The sequence below is a fragment of the Camelus dromedarius genome, chromosome 16 (genome assembly GCF_036321535.1).
Source record: "Camelus dromedarius isolate mCamDro1 chromosome 16, mCamDro1.pat, whole genome shotgun sequence".
Taxonomy (NCBI): Eukaryota; Metazoa; Chordata; class Mammalia; order Artiodactyla; family Camelidae; genus Camelus; species Camelus dromedarius.
In genome coordinates this window covers 39386275-39411576 of record NC_087451.1, presented here as the reverse complement: position 1 = coordinate 39411576, position 25302 = coordinate 39386275, and the positions used below count along the sequence as shown (strand labels likewise).

Here is a 25302-nt window from a genome sequence, read left to right as displayed (position 1 = left end):
AAAAGTGTTAACAATTAACTTCAAACCTTTTCTAGAAATCTAGTAATATGCACACCTTTGATATATATTACACACATCTGCATATACATAGTTGCACACATGCATTTCACACACAGATGTGGGAGGAAGGGATAAAGGGAAAGGGGTTAAGGCTAAAAGAGGACAAAATCCTCTTTTAAAAATGTGATGCCAAAAGACTTTGATCAAAGCATTCATAAAACAACACTGAGTATACTTCTGAGCAGAGAAATCCCTAAACCAGACAATTCTGAAAATGCCATCCAAAAATAAAAAATCTACACACAATATACAAGATTTAAAGTTCATTTACTTACGGAAAAAATCCTTTTTCACCAAGTTTTTTGCACAGAGTACTGTAAAGGAAACAAAAAATACATGGGAAGAATTAAAATAAAATGGTGAGACTGCACTGTCAAAGTTTCATTTTAAAACACTGAAAACACCAGTGAATAATAAATACTAACTACAGCAAGGCATGACATACGATCACAACTTTTGATTAAAGACTAGCAAAAGACAGCTGAACTAGTGGCTGCAACAATGATCACCAATAATAGCCAAGGATAAAAATGTTTATAAATCTAGTATTCTAACAAAGAACCAATTCCTATCTTTCATCAAGATCTATCTATTCTCAGGGTAGTTTGGAGGCAAGGAAAAATAGTTCTAAGGAGGAAATATGTAAATTGAGATTGATATATACTTTTTAAGGAGAAAATTCTATACAGAAGAGGATCATAAGTAAGACAAAGTTTTATTGATGACATTTTAATTTAGTTTTATTTTATATTTATTTTATAGATGACATTTTTAAAGAATAACCTTCTGTTAGTTACTATCCATCTAAACTCCACAGCAATTTTTACAGGAGAGATAAATAACCTCCTAAATCATCGGCTCAATGACAAGAGATATGCTATATCTTCCAAAAATTAAAAGTTAATATGTAGAGCAAGATATCCCAAATCCACATTCTCTGGGTTACTGTACATTAAATTATTACTACCTGGTGATGAATGCACAATCCTGTCAATATATTAAAACTACTGAATTGCACACTTTAGAGATGAATCTTATAGAATGTGAATTATATGTCAATTAACATTGCAATCCAATTCTTAAAATTACTGCTTATATAGAATCATAAACTTAACTTCTTTGATTCAACTTGTTACAAGTGAAGGGAAAATACCATTGCCATATATTTACACTTTAATTTATAAAATATCTATGAAAATAATGTTTCATTAATTTCTACCTACTTCTACTCACAGTTTAAATTAGTTACACTTATTGGAAGTTTAGTTTACAAAAATTAATTTACCATAACAAACCTTGGGAATAAGTCTGAATATAACTAATCACTTTAAAAGTTCAAATAAAAATCATTTTGAAGACAGATGCCATCGGTAAATGAATAAAATTATTAAGTAAGCACAAGATACTGATTTATTAGTCAGAGTCTCTCAAACCCTGTCTTAGTTAGAAACAGTTCTGTTCTGGAAAACATAAAAACTCAATCATTAAAACTAAGACCATAGCTAAGAGTAACAAATCACAAGCCTGATTTTGAAGAACTCCTCCCTAAACTTTTGTTATCATCATATAAACTGAATAGAATACTGAGGGTCAATATATATACAACATATACATAAATCCAAATTATAATCTCCAGTATTGTTGAAGTATTCATAATTTTAAACCACCATCCTATGATTCAAAAAGTGAAATAATTTCACATCTTACTTCAGAGAAACAGAAAATATGAGAAGTTCTCTAACTTCTTATCACTAAACCTACAAACATACTATTTTGATACTCATTTTTTCTTCCTTCCACTCACAATGTCCACTCTCCCTTCTAACACTATCCTTCTGCCCATGCTCTGAAATCTTATATCCAACCCACCACTTTCTCAGGAACTTCTCTCTTCATTTCCTCTACTAATGGCCTCATCAGTATTTACACACACTCAAGCCTTGCCTTAGCATCCCCAGTCCAGCCACCACCTTACCTCTTTTCCTTCTTAACAAAAATACTTTAAAATACTGTCTACAGTAATGCCTCAATCCACTGTAATTTGGTTTCCTCTCACCACTGCCCCTATATACTGCATCTCCAAAGCCCTGGGGGCCTAATTACTAAATCCATCCAATGGACACTTCTCATTCCTTATCCACTTGACCCCTGAGAGGCATTTGCCACTACTGACTACTACCTTTCCTGGAACTCCTCTTTTTAGGTTTCTATTTAACCTGATTTTACAACAGGCATAATAAGACTCATTCTAAATCTTCTTCTCCTATGCTCCAGCCATGAAAGCTCAGGTCCTTCAAGGTTTCGCCTTACGTCCTCTTGTTTTACTCTATAACCTGAGGGGCACAGATGCCAATCCTGTAAACCTTGGAATTAATATGTAAACTGTTAAACTGTATGTGTTTGTTTCCGGGGAGAGTTCACAGTTGAACAGATTGACAAAACTCCTCCCCTCTTGAAAAATAAATTTGAAGAGCCACTTTTCTATACATTTTCCCTGGTCTTTATCATTTTGATGACACCCAAACTTATAAACCCAACCCTCGCTCTCTCCTGAACTCCAGGTTCACACAAGCACACTAAATATGCCCTCAAATTAAAATCACCACCTCCCCCTCCCCCAAAACTGCTTCTCCAGTTTACTTTATTTCAATAAATATCCCTGCTTTCCACTACATTGCTCCAGTCAGAAACCTCCGTAGCAACTTTCACTATACCTCCCCCACCCCACTTCCTAGCAATTATCAATTCTAATCAACTCTGCCTCTGAAATATTCTTCATCTGTCCAATTCTATTACCAGTGTCACCACCCTAGTTCAAGCCACCATCAACTGCTATCTAGGTCATTACAACATTCTTGCAATCAGTCCTCTGTCTTAAGCCTCAACTTCCTCCAATCAGTTCTCCACACTGGATCTAAAGTGACCTTTCTAAAAATATGATGTAGGTCCTTCCATCCACTTCCTCTCCTAATAACATTACAAAACATCCTTAAAACATTCCTCAAAACTATCCTTCCAACTGTGCTCTGGATCACATACCTAACACCTAACACTTTCTATGGGACCCTGTCTCTCTTGTCTCCTCTGCTGATGTCTATCCTCGGAACACTGTCAAGGTCTTCAAGCCCAAAATCTATTTGGTTTATAAGCCCTTCAAGCCCTAGCTTCTGCTTACCTCTCTGACCTCATCTTCCAGCACCACTTCTTCCCCTCCAAGCATCCAAGTCCAAGATCCAGCCACAGGGAACCTTCACTTTCTCACATGTACTCCATCTCTCACCCACAGCCTTTAGGTGCCATTCCCTCTGCCTAAAACATTTCTCCCAGGCTTCTTCACCTACTCATCTTTTAGGTCTCAAACAAGAAGGAAACTTTTTAGAGCATGTTTCTCTCATCTTCTGCACACTAGTATTTTCACAGAAGCCCATACTTATCACAGGCAGCCAACACACTTTATTATAATTTCTTAGAATGGTGCTTATAACTGTGAAGGTCCTAAACGCCATCCAGCATAAATCATGTCTGTTTCATTTCTTTCTACCTCTAGCACTAAGCACACACTGTGCCACGCATTTGAAGGACACTCAGTAAATACCGGCTGAATTAATAAAATAAACTCCAAAATAATCTAAAATAATTTTATTGAAAGAGGGGCTTTTTATACTATGTGACAGATTACCAATTGACAAATAATCACAATTTTGACTTATAAAATCTTATTTTTATCACTTCCCTTTATTTAAAATATACTTATCAGGTCATGTTTGACAAATTTTCTTTTAAACACAAATGAGATGTTGCTAATATACAACTAAGTTTTAAAGGGCAATTGAAAAATCTAAATAACAAAGAACTTTAAAATCAGGTTCAAAGTTTATGAAGAGAAATTGAATTTCATTTTACTTGGGGGGGTGATTAGGTTTATTTATTTATTTTTTAATGGAGGAATTGGGGACTGAACCACTCTACCCACTGAGCTATACCCTCCCCCCACCCCTGAGAAATTGAATTTCGGTAACCCAGAGACTAGGGAAGGTAACACAGAAGAAACAAGATTAAGTTAAAACAAAGAAATATCAAAATTGGTCAGACTGCTAATCTTAACACTAGATCTCAATGACTCCAGTCTTTTAATAATTTTATACCCTAGAAGTAAAAACATAAATCTTCAAAGGAAACTGTCAAAATCATTTGAGATTTGGTAATCTATTTGCATAAATAAAATGTTAACCCCTGGAGCCTTTACTGTACTTTTTCTTGGGGATGCACTTGGGGTACTAGAGCCACAGTCCATTGATCTTTCTGTCCTCAGTACCAATAATACAGCTCAGTAAATGCTCAATGTATTAATTAATTTCACTAAGACAAACTCCTATTTGTCACTATGACAAGTTCTCAGCCAAGGAGGTATACATCAGAAGCTCCTGGGGGAGGGTATAGCTCAAGTGGTAGAGCACATGGTTAGCATGCATGAGGTCCTGGGTTCAATTCCCAGTACCTCCTCTAAGAATAAATAAATAAATAAATCTAATTACCTTCCCTCACTAAAAAAAAAAAAAAAAAAAAAAAAAAAGAAGCTCCTGAGGAATGTATGTGTAAAATGACAATGTAATTTTATATTTGTAATGTAATTTTACATTTACATTTGTAAATTATCATTTTTTGTAATAGAAAATAGAAAGTTGAGCCAAGATTGGGAATCATGGAGCTAGGGAAGGGTAGCAGTGTGGAAGAACCTCCATTTTTGTTTTGTAGGTGATTATTACAGGGAAGTGGTAAAAATAATGTTGAGAAACACTGGACTAAATTATAGGAAGGGACTGGCAGGAGAGAAACCTTGTAAGCTGTGTGGGGCCAAAGGCTAAGGAGTATAGACTTTCCCCTAGACAGCTATCAATACTTCAGTATCTTTAATGTTAGCAAGTTTTCTATTGAAATAATTTATACAGAAAGGTGCAGAAATCTTAAGACTATAATTAAATGAATTTTCACTCATTTTTTGTACTGTAACAAAATATTACACCGAACTGCAGATATTTAGCAGTCACATGCCAATTCTGAGTAATGCTAACTACAAATGTGGCATTACACCAGCACAACACCATTACTTCAGTATTCATACCATTAGGTGCCACTTGCAGCAACATGGATGGACCTAGAGATTGTTATTCTAAGTGAAGTAAGCCAGAATGAGAAAGAAAAATATCATATGATAGCACTCATATGTGGAATCTAAAAAAAAAAAAAGGAAACTATGAACTCATCTACAAAACAGAAACAGACTTGCAGACATAGTAAACAATCTTATGGTTACCGGGGAAAGGGGGTGGGAAGGGATAAGTTTGCCAGTTTGAGATTTACAAATGTTAGCTACTATATATAAAAATAGATTTTTAAAAAGTTTCTTCCAGTATAGCACAGGGAACTATATTCAATATCTGGTAATAACATTCAAAAAAAGAAGAATATGAAAATGAATACATGTATTCTAGTCTTTGTGACTTAAATTTAGGGGCATTAAAACATTCAGAACACTAACAGGCAAAAAGTAGAAAAAAAAAATGTCCCAGTATATGCATGACTGGAACACTGCACTGTACACCAGAAATTGAAAACACTGTAATCGACTGTACTTCAATTAAAAAAAAAAATCTGCAGATACTATTAGGGACCATGTTTCACACAGCCTGTAGCTCTGCACTAGATGAATTTTACTAGACTACTTTGATCATGTTACTACCCTTCTCAAATTCTTTCAAAGCATTTCTCATTCTTAAGTCTACACTCTCAAAACCTAGCCTGTTGTAGCTATTCTACTCTTCAGCAGATAGATGGGTTTGAAACAGCGGACACAAAATAAGCTAAGCTCAGCCTTGTTGGTATACTGGTTACTCCTCTCTATTTCACACACATGCAGATGTGACCATCCTGAGATGTTTAATGAGAAGGGACCAAATTCTACATTCACACTTTCATTTCCTTAACACTCTGTGCCAAGTGCAATGATAGATCTGCAGATACCAAGATAAATAAGACAGAGTCCTTTGACTTCAGAGTTTGCAGGTCAGGTATAATTCAAATATCACACCATAAATGTCCTTTTTTGTTGTTTCCTCAATAAATATTTTTAAATTTCACAAAAATCTCTAAGTATATTTTATTTGAGGCAGTGACTGGAAGAAACCATTTTTAGAAGTGCAGATGCAATAAATATTACCATTTTATTTAAATCAATAATATCTTTTTCCGGTTGGAAAGGAGTTATCTATATACAACATACCATGTAATATCAGAGTATAAATCCCAGCTACAGAAATATAATGCGACTGCTGTTCTTACTGAGTTGTACTCATAATGAATGGTTGCCTATGCTAAATCTGAATAAAACTCCCAACTGCTCAGTATCTTCTTGCCAAAAATTCCCCTTCCTCCTCCAGAGTGGAGTTGCATTCCAATTACACTGCTGATTGGAATGAGCCTGCATGAGAGGAAGAAAAAAAAAAAAAAAAAACACTCTGACATCCATCCCATCTTCCTTTGCCCCACAAAAACAGATTTTATAATATAGTACTATTCCTGCAACTTGTACAGACTATTTTTGAACAGAATAGATTTCTCAGGATTTTCTTTGAACTTATATTATTATTGTAAAATAAAACTTAAGTTCAGAATAGCATTTCTATACAAATTCCAACAACATGGCCTAGTGCTTTAAAAATGTCTACTAACATGCACCTTTCCTGATCGCTGGCACATAACAGCAATTTAGGTCCTTCTGCTCCAAGAAACAATTTCTACCTCAATTCTTAAACATGAAATTTAAATTCTAATGAAAATTTGTACACAATTTAATTTTCATATGTACGTGTTTTTGTTACTGTTGCTTGAAACTGGAGCATTACAAAAAGATTCATATACAAGAGCATTATTAACAAAAAAAGTTATTACAAAATGTTGTATTTAGCAGAAACATCAGATACAACCCTATCTGCATAATAATGAAACAGTTAAGGATGACAAACAGCATGCTGAAATATATATCCATTAAAATTATGTAAATATTTATTGACAAGAAAATATTTTCCTAATATGCTGTTAAAAGTAGAAGTCCATATATAAATTGTGCATTAAATAAAATATAATTTTATTAAGGAATATAAAAGGACTGGATAACATTTATTGAATATTTACTACGTGCAAGTGTATACCAACCACTGCGTGAAGTAAGTAGTAGTATTACCTACATTTTAGAGATGAAGAAATTGAGGTTTAGCCATGAAAGACTTGCCAAAGATTACACTGCAAGTGCTAGAGTAGAGATTCCAATTCAAATAGTCTAATCACAGAATCCAGACTCTTAACCATCATATATAGAATGAAACATAGTCTGTCAGGTTAGCTTCTCTTCTTTTATATTTTCTTTTTTAAAGGAACTTATTTAACACTGGCTAAAGTAATTACTGGCGATACAGGTTCACAAAAATGGTTAACAGAAACCTAGATTGCAGAAAGGCCTTCTCCAAAAGATCAGCAATCTTTCATTAAACTAAAGTTTACCTCTACAATCATATTAGACTGATCTTAACTAAGTATCTTGTTACAGTGCCATTTAATCAAGGAATCTTAGGCAATTCATTTCATGTAAGTTACAAAACAAACTGGGCCTCTAAGTATACCTTAATGTATTTAGTACCTGTCAGGTAGTTAATTTAATTAGCACAGTAGATGATGTATTAACAGATACAGGTTCTACCAAAATGAAGTAAATATTCTCACTAAAAAAACCAAGTAATATCAGCATTTAAACATTTCACCAAAGGCAAAATTGGTTCTCAATGAAAATGACCTTTCTAGTTCACTCATATCAAACAACTTTTAAGTAAATACTTTTTAAAAATTTTTTCAAACATATAATGATTTTGCTCAAAAAAATTTCCCAAAAAAGTGTATGTTTTAACTGAGTAAAACTGAAACAAGACTAGGGTGTACAAATAAGTTTTTTAAAAATTTAAGTGCAAGTTTTTTCAATACAAAACAACGATCTACTTTGACATAATAAATGCAGATATTATTTCTTCTAGCCACAATTGTAAATTTTTGTCTTACAGTGATCAGACATAATTTTAAAACAAACCTTCCCTTACAAACATAATAATCCAGTTCTGGTGTAAATTCACATGTTTAAAAAAAAAGGTTCTGCTAAAGCCAAGCAACACATTTAGGGTGAAATAAATAAAGCGTGTGATCTAGGGACCTGGCATGTAGCACTATAGAAACTGTTACTGTAATTAAAAAAAAAACTATTTGGAAAGCATTTCTGCTATCTTAAATCAACACTTCCTTGAATTCTTTTTTCCAATTTGGGGATGAAAATACATAAAAGTACTATCCTCCATTCATAAAGACAGTAAATTCACTATGACTTAAGGGCCTCTTATGCTGTCTGCTGAACTGAAAACTATCAGACTCGTGCCATTGGAGACAGCCACCACCTCGTCTCAACTGGACACCCTCATTCAAACAGACCCACTTCAGGATTGTTGGCTGCTCTAGAGATCGATTTAATATGTCAAACTTAGCCATACAATAATTTATTTTTTTCATCAAAACACCAAGAGAAGAAAACCTTATTATAAAATTCAACTATATAATTGTAATGAAGCCTGAATACTATTATAAATGTAAAGCTAAAATTGCATCACTTTCTGGCCATTCCTAAGTTTCTCTCCTTTACCTTTTTTTTTTTTAGAGAGACACTCATAGAGACAGCATAGTATAGTGTTAAGCTATATTGCATAGTATAGTGCTAAGCTGTAAGCACTACATGAAGTTAAACATTTATTCTTAAAAAAGTTAAACACTTAGAGTCAGAATGCCTGGGTTTGAACCTGGTGCTGCCACTTATTAATGTGTGACCCTAAACATGACTTAATGTCTCTTCACCTCAGATACCTCATCTGTAACAATGAGGATAACTAGAAGATGCCTCATAGCGTTGTTTTAAAGATTAAAGAAACACTTAAAACATCTGGAACAGTACCTGGTATACAGCAAGTGCTCAATACATATTAGCTATTATGCTTTCTACTCCAAAATTTCTAATAAAATTAATACATCAAGTTGTAAGCATCTTAAACAGCAAGAAAGGCATCTTCTCACAACCTGGTGAGAAGCCTGTCTTAGTTCAGGTTGCTCTAATCAATACCATAGACTGGGTGGCTTAAACATTTATTTCTCACAGTTCTGGAGGCTGGCAAGCCCAAGATCAAGGTGCCAACTGATTCAATGTCTGAAGAGGGCCCTCTTCCTATTTTACAGACAGCAACCTTCTTGCTGCATCCTCACAGGGCCAAAAGGAGTGTCATCTCTCTTGAAGGGCACCAATCCCAATCATGAGGGCTCCAACTTCATGACGTAATTACCTCCCAAAGGCTTCACCTTCATATACCATTACATTAGCTATTAGGGCTTCAGCTATGAAATTTGGGGGGACACACACACACAAACACTCAGTCAATAACAAAGTTTATGTACCCGGTAAGCTTAACAGTAAATATTAATGAGTCTCGATCTGTTTATGTCTAGCCTTACTCCTCTTCCAAATTCCAAGCCTACATTTCAATTGGTCTACCACACATACCCACTTGGATGCCTCACCAGCACTTCAAATTATACTTACTCAAAATTGAATGAATCAGCTTCCCTCCTGAACCAGCTCTTCTTCCTTTGGACCTCCCTAGTTTTGTGAACTGCACCACATGCTTCCAATCATTCAGAAAGCAAATGTTTTTCTTATCTCTCCCTCTCTCTGACCACCCCACATCTAAAGTAGTTGCCAGATTATATTAGGTATCACAACTCTCTGCCCATTTCCATTTCCAATATTCACATTTAAATAATACATAGAGTATTTTATAATGTGCCAAAAAAACAACTTGTTCAAAGAGTTTCTTGCTTGATCCTTACAAGGTTGGGAGTTATGCTCTAAAATCCACAGAAAGGGAAGCTACAACTCAAGAGTTGTGGCTTTCTGCAACCTGCCACCTAGCAAATGAGCTTAGGTATTTTCATCCAGGTTCCATCCTCTTTTTCTATGAAAACCTCACTCAGAGGCTGTCAATGACCCCTTCTTTCTCTCTCATTAACCCCTAGACTGAAAATATATTCTTCGTCCCAGGACTTTTTAAGTCCAGGACTTTTCTGCCTTTGCCTTTATTCAAAACATTTTTTGTATATCAAAATTGCCTTCAATCAAAATATTCTCCCCACTCCAAGTGCTATTATTCTAACCACTGACCCTCAAAATTATATCCATTCATCAAATTTCAACTCCATGTGAAAACTTTTCTGATTTCTACTTTCTCACAATTTGATTTTGATCTCTCCCTCTGGTGAACTTCGAACACTGACTCTACTTGTTTTGTATGTCCCTTTTTACTTTGCTTATATTAGTTATTCACATGCTGTCTTACCCTTCCCTTTATGTAAATTTCTTGAAGACAAAGTTGTGATTTATTTTTATCTCTCCTACAGTTTATTATATATTATATGTACTCAAATAATTCCTCCATCAATGAAAATCCTTGGAAAACCACTGATGAGTTATAAGGATGAGCAAACTAAAAGGTAAATAATAAAACAAAGCTCATTCCTTGCTTCTCTTAACCTAGTTTTTGTTTAAAAAATCTTTTTGCTCAAATCAGGGTGGCTTTCTCAACTATTTGTAAGCACTGTTTTATCAGAGGACCCAACTACCTCCTGGAGCCCTTGCTTAATAACAGATCTCATTGAGCTTTCTCCCTCATACACAATAAAAAGTATATTATCATATAATGTTCTCCAAATTTATTAACCCATTTCTACAACAGTGCAAACAAGGATAAGCTCCCAGGTATTCTACATTCTTCCAGGCTCTAAAAACTGTAGTCCCTCAAATATCTGATGATCACTTACTCTAATAAAACAAAGTGCCAAAGATATTTAGTTTCCCAAATAGACTCCATTTGTAAACACAGGCCACTAGCATAAACAGGAAAAAAGACTGCAACTACAAAAAGCACTGTAATTATATAAGAAAATACTTCTTCATTAACTTCATGTTTTTGAAATATTTCTAGGGTTGACTTAATAAACTTTTTATTTTAGGATAATTTTAGATTTACAAAAAATTTGTAAAGATAGACCAGTGTTTCCATACACCCCACACCCATTTATCCTATTATTAACGCTTTACATGAGTATATTTCTCACAATTTAATGAACCAGTATTGATACATTATTATTAACTAAAGTTCACATTTTATTCAGATGTCCTTAGTTTTCACATGTCTTTTATCTGTTCCAAGATCCTATTGAGGGTACCATATTTCATTTAGTCATGTCTCCTTAGGCTCCTCTTGGATGTGATAGTTTCTCAGACTTTGTTACTGTTATTCAAAACCTTGACGGTTTTGAGGAATACTGGTCAGGTATTTCTTTGTAGAATGCTCCTCAACTGAATTTGTCTGATTTCTCATGATTATTCTGGGTATGGGTTGTTGAGAGGAAGACCCCAAAGGTAAGGGTATCATTCTTATGACATCATATCAAAAGTATATATTATCAACATGACTTACCACTGTTGATATTAATCTTGATATGACTGAAGTAATGTTTGTAAGGTTTCTCCACTGTAAAGGTATTCTTTTAGCCTCTTTTCCATATCTTACTCTTTGGAAGGGAATCACTACATGCAGCCCATACTTAAGGACCACGGAATTATTCTCCCCCTCCTTAACGGTGGACTGTCTGCATAAATTATTTGGAATTCTGCATGGGAAATGTGTCTATCCTCCTCCATTTATTCGGTCAATTAATTACATCAGTATGGACTGGGTTATAATCCAATACTGCTTTATTTTCTTGTTCAAATTGTTCCAGCTTTGACCATTGAGAACTCTTTCGATTGGTTCCCATGATCCTTTGACATACCCACATCACTGAGATGAGAGGGGGGACACATCTATACTTTGACACTAGAAAATTTTGTATATAAGCAGCAACACAGACGCAACTGAGTTTAGTGATGTCATGTGGCATTTTATATTTACATATTTTTAATTCATTTTAATCTATTGCAATCCCCTTCATGATGCCTTTGAGAAAGGCCATTTATGTTTTTATCTTTCAACATGGCCCCAAATCCATGAATAAAACTTGACGTATCCCTGGTCCAGCCGCAGAATGTGTCATTTCTCCAAGGAACCCTGGGATTACCAAATTTAAACATCCATAAAGACCCACATTTTTCAAATATAAACAGTTAAGCCAATTAACCCTTCACTTTCTAAGGTTTTCCCCTGCTCTAACATTAAACTCACTGGAGTCAAGAACTTAATTTTGATCTCTATTGCATCCTCAGAGCCTAGACAACTGTGCAGAGAATACACATTCATTAACTACTATAAATATGAAGTCTTAGAAATTCTGAAGCTCCAAAAGTGAGTTCAGGATTCAGTCACAACATAACTTGCCATTCTAATGGAATCTGCCTAGATTTGTCATGTTTAGACTCCTGCTCTAACATCACTATGTTTAATTTGCTGCATTGTTTTACAGTAAGTAAAAGGCCTCGTTTTTCCACTGCTCCTCCCTCTTATTCCACTGCAGGCCAAAAGATTGTTGATTGTTAAGTATTCCCCAGTAAAATTTCCAATGTAAAAGACTAATGCATCACATTTCCTAGATTCTTTCTGTAATGGCATATTGCCATTTACATCATTCTGTACGAGTTCTATTCAAATGATCATTTTCCCTTGCTATGTAGAGTTTAAATGAACAGGCATAATGCCAAATCCTTATCAACATTGGCAGCAGAAGAAAAATTACTGACAATTAAAGTGCCAAAAATCTACTAACACCTGTTTACACAAAATGCCCCCCTCAACATCCTGTTAGTATGTATATAAAATAAAGCATCTGAAATGTACCAATGTATTTTTATAAATTTGTAATATGTAAAAAGGAAAAGGCATAAGCTAAATATATACTATCTTATGTGTATATGGTTTGATTATAATTTGAAGGCATGTTTCCACAGCCTATCCAAATGTGCAAAAATAAGCCAAGATTACAATGATAGTTCTACTAAACAACTTTATAATTACAATATTCACTAAATAATTTGTGGGGGCTTGTGTCTTAGAAAAAGTTGTAAAGAAAAAAACTACTCACTAAAATGCAAGTCAGGTAGCCCTAACTTTAACCATAACAGGATATCAAAATACTATCAACTATTTACCTCAATAAGATGTAATCTATAGCTACAGCATGAGCAACAGAAGCATCAGCAGCTGCATTTGTAACACATGATCTTAACCATAGCTGACTAGATGATGAGCAGCCAACAGACCCCCAGCAATCCAGTCAGATCCTCTCTCCTGGGAAACTAGCACAGAGAGTCAGGGCCACTACAAAGAAGGAAGCATAGCTCTTAGAAACAGGAGAGTTCTACATGGCCCTAGGGGGCCAAAAGGAATAGCTAAATTCCTGAAGCTTTCTGCTTCCTGGATCCTGTCTCACCTAAAGCCAGGTTGCACTTTCTCCTTGGACGTGAAAACTGTATTCTCCCAATAATGTCTCCTTTTGTTTAAGTTAGTCTGCATGGGTTGTTTTCCTACTACTTGCAACTGAAAATATCTTCATTAGAACACAAGTAATCCACAATGCTAACCAAAGCACCCTCAAATACCAGAAGGTGCTCAATCAAAAGTATAAATATGTTAAACCCAAAAGTCATTAACATTTTATAAATCAAAATGTTTTCAAATATTTGTTCAATTCTTAAATATCAACATAATATTTATGTTAAATAAAACTGCTATGCAGACAAGAATATATGAACATGATTAAAGAATTTTGTATTCAATAGCTACCTTCATTCTATAATCTTACCAGCAAATTAACATCAGTGTCGATCATGTAGATTAGCATAATAGCTCATGGGCCAACGTAGATGGAACTAGATTTGTTAGATTATATTTACTCTACCACCTTAAAATCATGGTTCTCAAATTTCAGTACGCATCACATCCCCTAGAATGCTAGTTAAAATACATGAGGGGAGTCAGAGGGACACCTTCAGAGTTTCTAATTCAGTAGGTCTGGAGTGGGGTCCCAGGACTAAGTTCCCAGGTGATACTGATGCTGCTGGTCTCTACACCATTCTGAGAACCACCGTAGTAGGGTAACATTCTTAACTTTCAGGGGGATGACATGGTGGTGGTAAAGGGACACTCTGAAAATCTGATGAAAACATGTACTTACACTTACACTTACACACACACACACACACACACACACACACACACACACACACGAGTTTATGGAAACTCAGACACTCATCCAGCACTCTCCTAAATGATTCTAGGTTGAGAACCTCATTAAAATAATAACCAAGGTTCCTTACATATCCATGTTTTTCAAGTATACCCTGGAACTTTTACCTAAGGTTTATTTCACACATTCATCTTGATTTTTTAAAGAGCACAGGCTTTTTCATGCAAGTTACTAATTAACATAAAGAAGAATCTGTTTTTAAAACTTTCTGAAAACAATTTCACCTTACAAAAAAAAGACAAAATCATAAATTTGTCTACAAAAAGACAAAATCTATATCTAGACCTAATTAAACAGAAAAGAAAAACACTTGGGAATAACTGAACTATCACATGAAAGATACACATGTATTCCCTGAAAAAAAAAATCCTCTGGATTAGACCTAATGTATAAATTCTTTTCTGTGAAGAGTCATTCCAAAAGGCAATTTCTCCACTGAAACTTACACATACAACCCACCACATCTGAACAAAGCTTAAGAAACTAATTCACTGAAAGCTCTCTAGGCCCTGGAAAAATCCATATGCATAGTAAGCACTTTTACATAAGGTGTAGTATTCAGATCACTTCCCCTGCAAGAGTAGAATATTTAGGATTTTTGTTTCAAAAGATTATTAGGTCTTTGTATCCTCAAGAGCATCTATTACAGTGACTAAAATGTGACAGGCACTGTAATAAAATCTATAAAAAAAACGAAAAACCATACTGTCTCATTACTTAGAGTTCATAAACCTTTATTTCCACATTTGGAAAATCCTAAATAATGTTTTATTTTTAGTAAGGTATGTCTTTTATGGAAATTAAGACATTATTTTAGGTATGTAACTTTGATATAGTTGAAAAATGGGTATGTTACAGACTGAATGCTTGTGTCCCTCCAAATTTTATATGCTGAAACCTAATTCCCTATGTGATGTTATTTGAAAGTGGGAAGGTGATTTGGCTTTCTCTGGGTATTCACCTTGGAACTGACCCAGGCCACATTAAGAGGCCGCTGGTGGGAATTTAAGCTGCAAGTCCCAGCTAAGATCCAGCTAACAGCCAGCTAAACTGCCAGAAATATTAGAGAATAAACCTTCAGATAATGTAGGCCCCAGCCTTTGAGACACTCCAGCTGATGCTGAGTGGAACAGAGAAGCTGACCCTGCCAAGTTCTAAACAAATTTTAGATTCTCAAGCAAACTAAATGTTGCTGTTTCAAGCTACTAAGTTTTGGGATGGTTAACATCAACAGATAATTAGAGCACCATTAGATGAATTAGGAACAGATTAAGACCTATTAAAGCTGGCCCATTTTTCTCTACTAGGCCACCTTTCAAAGTATACAGGTACAGAACTATATGCAAACCTCTCTCCTAACACCCACACCATCAATATCCAGACAACTACTAAACTCTGATAAACCTTGACATGGCCACCTCACCTGCTGATGCCAATGCAGCAGCTGGGTGACATAATCTTAACTTGGACATATCACACAGAGGCAGCTGGACATCATAATTTCATACCACACGTATGCTATTGACTATCTCCAGCCAGTCCAGTACTTACCAACCAATAAACCCAGATGTCACCAGCCAAACAATGACACCCAAAGATTTGGCTCTTTTACTATGAAATAAAGATAATTCATGATCTTCTGGCTTTAAAGGACCTACCCCATTTCTCCCGCCCTGAACCCATCCCTGAGGACCTGCTTTAGATTTGGGGCTGGATCAGGTTACATGCTTCTTGGTGATAAAATTTTTTTAACTTAGTGCAACATCTTTGGTCTCTAATAAAATCGTTATGCTTTCTTTAACAGTTTGGAGGTCCCACAGAGATCACATGATTGAGCTACCCAGTGAAGCTGACAGACCACCAACACTTAAAAACCTGCTGAGTCCTGGATTTAGCAGGTTTTTGGCACCTTCTGATTCAGCTGATTTAAGCTAAGAGTTTGTTCTGTTCTGTCTCACAAGTTTCTGTTTATTCTGGCTTAGAGCCATCTAGTTTCTTGTGGGTAGAAAAAATCTGGTCTCTTTCTTGAGTGATACAAAGAGAGGGGAATCTATTCTATATATGTTCTGTTGTTGATCCACTGAAGTCTTGATGAGAGGTTTCTCAGAAAACTCATGATTTGGGCCAGATTCAAGGACTGCAGTATGGTCTCTCTCAACTGCCTAGGTATTCTGTATACATTTGTCCACCAAATGGTAAAGGAATCTCCTTTCTGGTATTTGTTGTGGAGACTGTCAATTCAAAGAATCAAGTATATGTATATGCATTATAATTCAAGTTCATATACATGTCTAATAATTTGGCATAATTACACAAAGTACAGTTTATAATTGTAGCAGCCACTTTGGGGAACTTTTGGTTTCAGCAACTTCTGATACGTCTGCAATGCCTTAAAACCAAAGGAGGTAACCCTTCCCCAAGGCAATAGTCTGCCTTCTTAAACTGGTAAACCAAGACTTCCTTGAAGGATTCCCTGGCAAAAGCTAAAGAAAAAGCAGTTTCTTCTGTTCCTGACTTCCTGTCTCCAAAGCTCAGTCTTTATCCCATCTTCTAGAATCCTAGACTGTTCTGACTCTTCAAATGAAAACCTCATATGTCTCCCACAACTTCTTTACCATCGTGAGTTTTCTTAGCATCTTCCTCCCTTAGATATCATGGTCCTATCTCCTCCCTTACTGCTGAGTGCCACACAGTAAGGAAGAGACAATCACACAATTTCCATTAGAGTTATTCCCCTACTCTTCAATAGAAGGCCACACTGTTGCTTTCAAACTCTGGTCAGACAGAATCCCCAAGCCCACTGAGAACCAAAGGTTTTCTGAGGAATTCAGAACACTTTCAGACACCTATACCCACCAGACTTTCCAGAACTTCACAAGCTTATAAAGACTAATACTACTGGTTTCCCAACAGAAGGTCAAGATGGTTTGAAAAACAGGTTGGGATCCTAATGCAGATCAGATTATCACAAATCAGAAGAAAGTTTAAAGAAAGCTGAAGACATAGGAAAGCGTTAGCTTCTGGCCATCCTAGAAGTCTTTCTTACCAAAGTAGATTGACCCAAAATCCAAAATTGCAAGCAGAATCATTCATAAGCAGAAAATTTTAAAAATTTGTAGGAAATATTTTGATATAGACCTAGAGGCAGACAACTACAAGATCTTGGCAGCCCTTTAACGGATTAAAACCAGAAATAACCAGATTAGTGAGAAGAATGTCAGTGGATTAGCAAATAGATTATTTAGATGAATTACAAAAGAATATTGTTAAAGAACTCTGAAAGAATGAAAAGGGGGGAAAAACCCACAAGTCCCTTCAAGTTAAAGTCTAACATCCCCTCCCATGACAGATGAGGAAAAGAACTGTCCCAGGGGTTTGCTGAATCCATAGAGAGTTCAGGTGCTGGAAAAATTACTATCCCTTGAAAACTGAGGAAGGAGTTCAATAAGCCAAGTTAGAGATGCACAGTAATGACATGTCTCTGAACATCTCCATAATGCCCTATTATACATTCTGCTGTTACTAGACAAAATGAAGTCTATTTTCTGTTCAAGAACAGGCCTACAAATTCCTGGGTACAGGACCTTCTGTTTCTACTTTAAATTCCTTTCTACTCTTCCTCACAGCATGAAGAGAATAACAGTGGTGAGTATCACCAATAACCCTATTATGTTCCCAGTCTCCTAACTTTTACCAATTTCAATTAGTCCATTAGAAAAGGAAGATACCTTCCCATAGTGTGACCTCTGCTCTGGATAATCTACTACATTGAGGATTGTTATGTAGGTAGCATTGTCAAATTCAATGCTCTACAGAAAGCATGTATTTAGAGATCCCAAATGAAAAGTGTACACAAAACCAAGTTACAGCAGCCCTAGACACTCTTGTTTTCTTACACATACTGGTCTCTTCTAAACTACTGTTAAATCAGATACGTGTACTCTGAGCTAAAGATTTTACTGACATAGGCAGAATACATGGTGCTGACTCTATTAAGAGTTCAAACTGATCTTTTTAAAGCCATGCTTCAGTCCCATTTAAACCTGAAGTGGTTATCAGGAATATATCTCATACTGAGTTTTTATTAGAAAACTTACTGTCTTTCATAATACTCCCCTACTACTTCTTCAGAACTCTAATGGAAAAGATTATAGATTTGTTCCAGATCTCAGGGTAATCAATAGAATTAGACTCCTTAGATTTGCAGTGGCGATTAAATATCTCCCCTTATGCTCCATTCCTTCCATAAGTAAGTTAACAGCACTGTCCACACCAGAAGTCCATTGCTTATTGAGACATACCCTCTCTGCATTTGGTGGCACCTTCTTCATTCACTTGATAGGTCCTACATACTACACAATTCTTGTTACTTCTAAGCAACATTCAACATTTCCGTCAACCATCGTACCTCTTATAAAATTGTCTTTTATTCACTTTGTGTATCACTCTTCAACTTTGTTCAAAACCTAATCATGTAACATAACTGCCTCTTCAGATTAAGGGGAATTACATAACTGTTTAACAATAACTCAAAAGTTAATTATGCCTAACTCTGATCAGTTATGTCCCCTTTTGTCAACTCTGATATAATACTGTTTGTGGAAAGGCTTACCTGAGAAATGGCAAAGACATTCCCTGTGCAGGATACACTGTTACCATTGAACCCGTAGGCACTGAAGCAGGTTCACTGCTTAATGAAACATGGGGAATCCCTACCTTCCTATCAAATAATCAAGGAATTCATTTCACTGGCAGAGTTAAACAGAAATTCTGTAATATCTTTCTCTTAACACAGAAACTCCACTGTTCATATTACACTCAAGGTTTCAGAAAACTTTCATTTTTTTTTCCTAGCCTCAAGTTTTGCCACTAGCACTAACGGCCAAGCAATTGTTCCCTCAGAGCTCACACAGACTTTTCTCTTCATGAAATAATTACAGTATGTCCAATGCGACTGGAATTCAACTCCACCAAAAACTTATTCTGTACTCTAACATGGAAATCTCACTAAATACTGTCAGTGACAAACCTGATTTACCCAGTCTTTCATCCAGCAAGTATAAGCCACCCTACCTCTCTGAAAAGAACTTTACCTAAAGGGACCATTTCAGGTCCTCCTGTCAACAGCTACAACAGTCAAGCTTCAAGGTGTTGATGTATGGGTGTGTCAGAGTGAAAACAAGCTACTAATCCAGACCAGTAGACTTCCATGCCCCTGTGTGACCTTAAACCGCGTCTAATTAAAAGGACTCCAGAAGCAGATGACTCCAACAAACTCACAACTTGCCCCAGCACCACAGATAAAGCTAATGATTACATATATAGACAGCTTCTGCACTAGATAATGGAACAAAACACAGAATAATTTGTTCTTTTAAAAAAAATGTTATAGTAGTCTTCTGGTGATTTAATTCAAACACCAAGTAATTGTCTTCTCTTAGTATAGTGGGACTGACTATGTCTACTTCCTGGTACAGTTAAGACTGTGCACTGGCAGCTAGTTACACACTATAATCTCAAGAAGGCACATACACATATACTCAAGACACATACCCAGACTACTTCTGGCCAGTTCACTGCTCATCTGACCAACAAATACCTGTATTACCTGTCTATCAACAACACTCAGAGACTTTGCTTTCCTAATACAGAACAGAGATATCTCACGGCCTTTGGCCTTAAAAGACCAACTCCATCTCTCCTTCTCCTAACGATGCCCCTCCCCCAGGGCCTACCTAGACCCTGTGCTGTATCAGGTTCCCTGTTTGGCAGTAACAATCCTTCATTCAATGCACAATGGTCTCTAATAGTCTTTACTGTTCTCTTTAGTAACTGTTTCTAGGGTTCTCCCCACTATTGAATTCTAATTCATGTTTACCTTCTCGCCTCAATTTTAACAGCATTACCAATCCACATAATCATCAAGGCAGTTTAGAAATTAATCTTTAGCCATCAACCATACACCTTCTACAGTAAACTTTCTAAAACAGAACTCAGACTTACTTGCTTAAAATTCTTCAACAGCTTGTCAAAACACCTTAGCACACACAGTACTTCAAAATTTGGTCCCTGAACACCATCTTCTCCAGCCTAATCTCACTATACAGTCACATGTACCCTTCAAACACCAAACTCCTTCAATACACAATGCCTCCTTCTGAACCCCAGCTTACACACCTGGCTAAATCCTACTAACCCTTAAAAACTGAACTCAACCATCATTTCCCAGGAGAAAGTGATCCTTAATACCTACTCAGATTTTTACCAACCTGGCCAAGTTTGGTTTTCCTTTCTTAGTCTTCTTATAGTATTGCGTTTATCTCTACCATAGCCTTTAGCAAAATATACTGAAATACCACACTTCAGTTCCTTACAAATAAAGATAACGCCTTCTTAACACCTATTCTCCTACCAGTGCCTGACACATATCAACTACTCAAAAAATTATTTCTTTACTGAATGAACGATGCTCTTGGTATGTTGGACTGTCACTACTTTAATGGTCTTAGAGGTCTGGGTTTTTTTCCATCCTTATTGAAATAAAATTGACATATAACATTGTGTAAGTTTAAAATGTACAATACAATGATTTGATACACATACATAACACAAAATGATTACCACAGTTATGTTAGTTAACTGAGGCCCATTTCTCAAAGGGGGAAAAATCTTTGCTATGTAGAGCTATCATCTAGTTACCATCTTTTACATAGACTGTCCTTTTAGTCCCACAACAATTGTGTGAGGCAGATACAGTTTTCCTGATGAGGAAACTGAGATTCAAGGCCTCAAAACTACAAAACTGGAAAAGGAAGATTTAAAATTCAATTTTTTTTCTCACTACAAAATCCTTCCACTACACTTTGCTGTTTACTTATGGGTAAAATCTAAAGAGAAAATAGCTCCCCTCATCTACTGTGGCAACTGCATCCTTCCCCAAAACATGATTATAAATTGTAAAGAGCAAGTTAGAGCAATTATCACTGCACTGGAATTAAAGGGGTAACCAGAACAGAGTAAGCCATAGTTTCTAAAGAGATGAAATTTCCAGAGATGACCTGGGAAAGAATCTTGGAGATTGGGACTGATGTTCTAAGTCAGAATCTTGATGAAGACATCTTATTAACACTGCAGTAGAAACCAAGGGTAGAGAGAATGACAGGTAAGTTAGTTTTGAGAAAAGAAGCTGAGATAAATAGCATGTTAATAGAATTTCAAGAATAACATAGCAAAAAGAGGCAGAAATCAAATAAAAAAACAGAACTAAGAGAATAGAGGCCAGGAGAAACAACCATAACAGTAGACAGTTAAAGTAACTATCCAGAACCAAGGAAAGCCTATTCAGAAACCTCCTACAAGAAGAGCCTAGAAGAACAATCACATGGGAGGCTGCCTTGAGAGAAGTTTTGATCTAAACTCTTTAGGAAATGAATTTGGTGACCTGCCTGCAAGAGAAATACATATCCAGAAATCTAGTCTGCTAGTAGAGAAAGTAAAGGCTTGGGCCTAGGAGGAGATAAAGAGAAAACTTATAAAGACATTAACCCTAAGTGTAGTTAGGTTTAGAAGGAGCTGAGAAATTACAAAAGGTACCTGGAAGGACTTACTTCATATTTTAAAGAAGTGTCAAGCTGAGAGACATGAAATTACTTGTATTTCGACTATAGATACACAGTTTGAACCCAGAAATGCACTTATAAATGAAGATTAGCTGTAAATTTGACCTCAGTGAACAAGGTGGTTTTACAAAAAGGACAATGAATGACAGGAAAGACTAGACACTGGAGGTGACTAGAGGGAATAATCACCTCCTGTTGCCCCTAGGTGGTGAAATATAAAGTTAATATAGATTAAGTAATTAGCAAAGATCCTAAGCAAGAGGTTTTTTTGTTTTATTTTGGGTTTTTATGAGTCTTCATGCCTGCATCAAGCAGAAAACAACTTCATTTGAACTTATCAGTCAACTGGGAATTTCTAAAAATATACAATCCCAAATTAAATGCCACAAAAGAAAGGAAGCATGTTACTCTGCAAGTGTGCAGAGAACTAACCTGCCAAAAGACATGAAATTAGTTCTTGCCACCACACCCAAACTGGTGCAACAGGTTGGAGTAAGCAATAGGCAGGAGAACTGTCTATTAACACTGTCAGAGCTAAAAACTTCTACTGAAAGGCTCTAGGACAACCATTAACAGAGAGAAAAGTGATGGTCCATCCAGAGTTGAAATAAATTTAGCCCAAATAGGTTTTTTAAATTTTCCTTAGAAAACTATAAGAATTACCCAAAGTTTGTCTCTCATCAGCTGAACTGCCAAAGATAAGAACAATTTGCTTTTACAATCTCATTGAAAGCCTGGGAAGATGGGCTTTCCTCGTACAATTGAGGGAGATCCTGAAACATCGCCTGACGCCTTTTCACTAGCACTTAACTAGCTCTAGGTTGTCTTCAAAAAGCAACTACTAGTCAAATGAAGTGGCGAAGGGTAAGAGAAAAATCACCATTCATTTTATCAATTACCATTATCTGCACCACAAAACAGTTTTGGAAGAGTACTGAGCAAAACCTGGATTAGCACATAAATGAAAGGTGAGAAACGAGGATAGAAATGAGAGTAGAGGACTCTTCTAAAAGTCAGACTTGAAAAGAAGAAATGCGGAGGTAAAGGAAATGAGCTGAAGAACTTTTAATATGAGAGGCACATGTGGGTATTTAAATTCTGAAAGAAGTGGAAAAGGGTACCTGGATAGGACAAAGTTCCAAATCCCCAAAGGAAAATTAACTGGCCTTGACTGATGAATACACCAGCCCACGCTCCTACTCTTTCATAACACAGAATGTACTTAACCAATTACCTTCAAAAACAAACAAAAAACCACCAGAGAAACATGGCAAGATCCTAAATTCTACTTTTGAACTCATTTCTCATTTTCACACCCTGTTCATTGGGTGTTAAAAGTATTTACACAATAATAGCTAATATTTATTGAGTGTTTACTACTTCTCAGACACTGTGCTAAGCAATTCATACGGATTAGCTCATTAAATTCTCTGGATTAATAACAATATTCCCATTTTTACAGAAGGAGAAGTTTAGAGAAGATCACCATGTCATCACCCAGTGAAGCAGTACTTACTATCATATGCCTCTCATCATCTATTAACCACCTATAACTCTATAGTGTTCTTCTAAGCCTCTCTGTTTAAAAAAGGAAAGAAAATTCACAATTTTCTCCATTAGCTCAGATGCCTGAAGGCAGAATGGCCAAGGTATCCTGTGTAATTACACCACATGGTTAATAACTCACCATGCCCCAACACTCTCCTAACATCAACCTTCCCAGGGAACATTTGCCAAATAAATGAATCTCTAATTGACTTACAGTCAGCTGTTGAAAGAGAGATGGGCAGGAAAAAAACCAAACTCCTCTTAATTCAAAACACTCACTCAGCCTATTCGACCTAAAACCTGTTTCTAGAGGAAGTTACAAACACGTCTGTATCCCCCCCTTTTTTTCTTCCTTAGCTGTGTGAGACAAAAAGGAACTGTTGGGGGAGGGGACTGTTCAAAGGCCTCCAGATCTCTTTGTCAAGAGATTTGAACAATTTAGGAACATAGTATAACACAGAGCACAGGGATAAGAGCAAAACACATCTATGTTCAAATTCTAGCACCCCCATACTTACTGGCTTTGAGCCCTTGGACAAATTAATTAACCTCTCTGAGATCAGTGTTCTCTGATGATGCTATGACGGTAATATTTGTACACACCGACTTCACAGAATTACTTAGAGAATTAAATGAGATGACTTTGGTAAAGAATTGTTTTATTCTTGGCGTGTATTAGGAGGCTCCCCACCAAAAACATCAGAAAGCTCCATAAAGCAGAAATAGTACAAACACTGGTCACAATTAAATAAAATCCTTTGTTCTTGATTAGACTATTTCTCTCAAAATCATCAAAATACTGCTCTATGTTAATTTATGAATTTAATGAAATTCCAGTAAAATACTAGCAATCATTTTCTGGAGCTAGAAAAACTGATACCTAAGTATACATGAAAATATAATAAAAGAATAGCGAGAAAAGGAAAAGCTACAAGGGGAAGGAGAGACCTAGCCCCACCAGACACTGAAACTACGAAACCTCTATAATTAAAACCACTAACACATAAACAGACATGGATGTTGGTGCATTAATAGACAGAAATGATAGAAAAGAAGAGAAAATACAAAAATAGGTCCCCTTACTTCGTTATTTTCCCATAATATATTTGATACGCATCCCTTTATAGAACAGATGCCAATGAAACATTTGTTTATGTAATTTTTATCACTGCAGCTATCAACTGGTCTCCAGAAGAGGAGAGACTGCCTCATTCATCTTTCCATTCATCCTTATAGCCACAATACAAAATTCAGAGCTTTATTTTGACAAAGCAGGCAGTAGAATTAATGAATATCCACAGGCAATGAAGGTAATTTATTTCAGAGTCAATTGAGAAATAACTGCAAATTCACCAATTATGGGTGAATACTATCATATAAAATCTTCTTTGTCAAGGAAGTGTAACTCCAAAATAACTCTCAAAGTGAAATCTAAAGTAAATCTCAGAGATTATCTGCAGCTTGGTCTGTTTTAACACTAAAAATGACCATTCTGCTAGACACAAAAAGATTCATTGGTGCTTTATTCCCAAAATGAGGCAAACAACTTTGATGGTTTATGACAAGTAAAACATTAAACTGTCAAATACAGTAGCAGAAATATGTTTACCATATTTACATCAAAAAATCAGATCAGGAGGGAACTCTAATTTGAAAAGATACATGCACCCCAATGTTCATAGCAGCACTATACACAATA

At 35.9% G+C, this 25302-nt stretch overlaps 1 protein-coding gene across 1 annotated transcript in view; it reads right to left on the bottom strand.

Annotated features, from left to right (window-relative positions):
• The window catches only part of SMURF2 (SMAD specific E3 ubiquitin protein ligase 2), a 97782-nt gene that overhangs the window by 47052 nt on the left and 25428 nt on the right, over nucleotides 1-25302 (bottom strand). The window contains exon 2 of the mRNA XM_064495657.1: nucleotides 336-374. Within this exon, the coding sequence (XP_064351727.1) occupies nucleotides 336-374 (39 nt within the window). The remainder of the gene's footprint in view (nucleotides 1-335; nucleotides 375-25302) is intronic.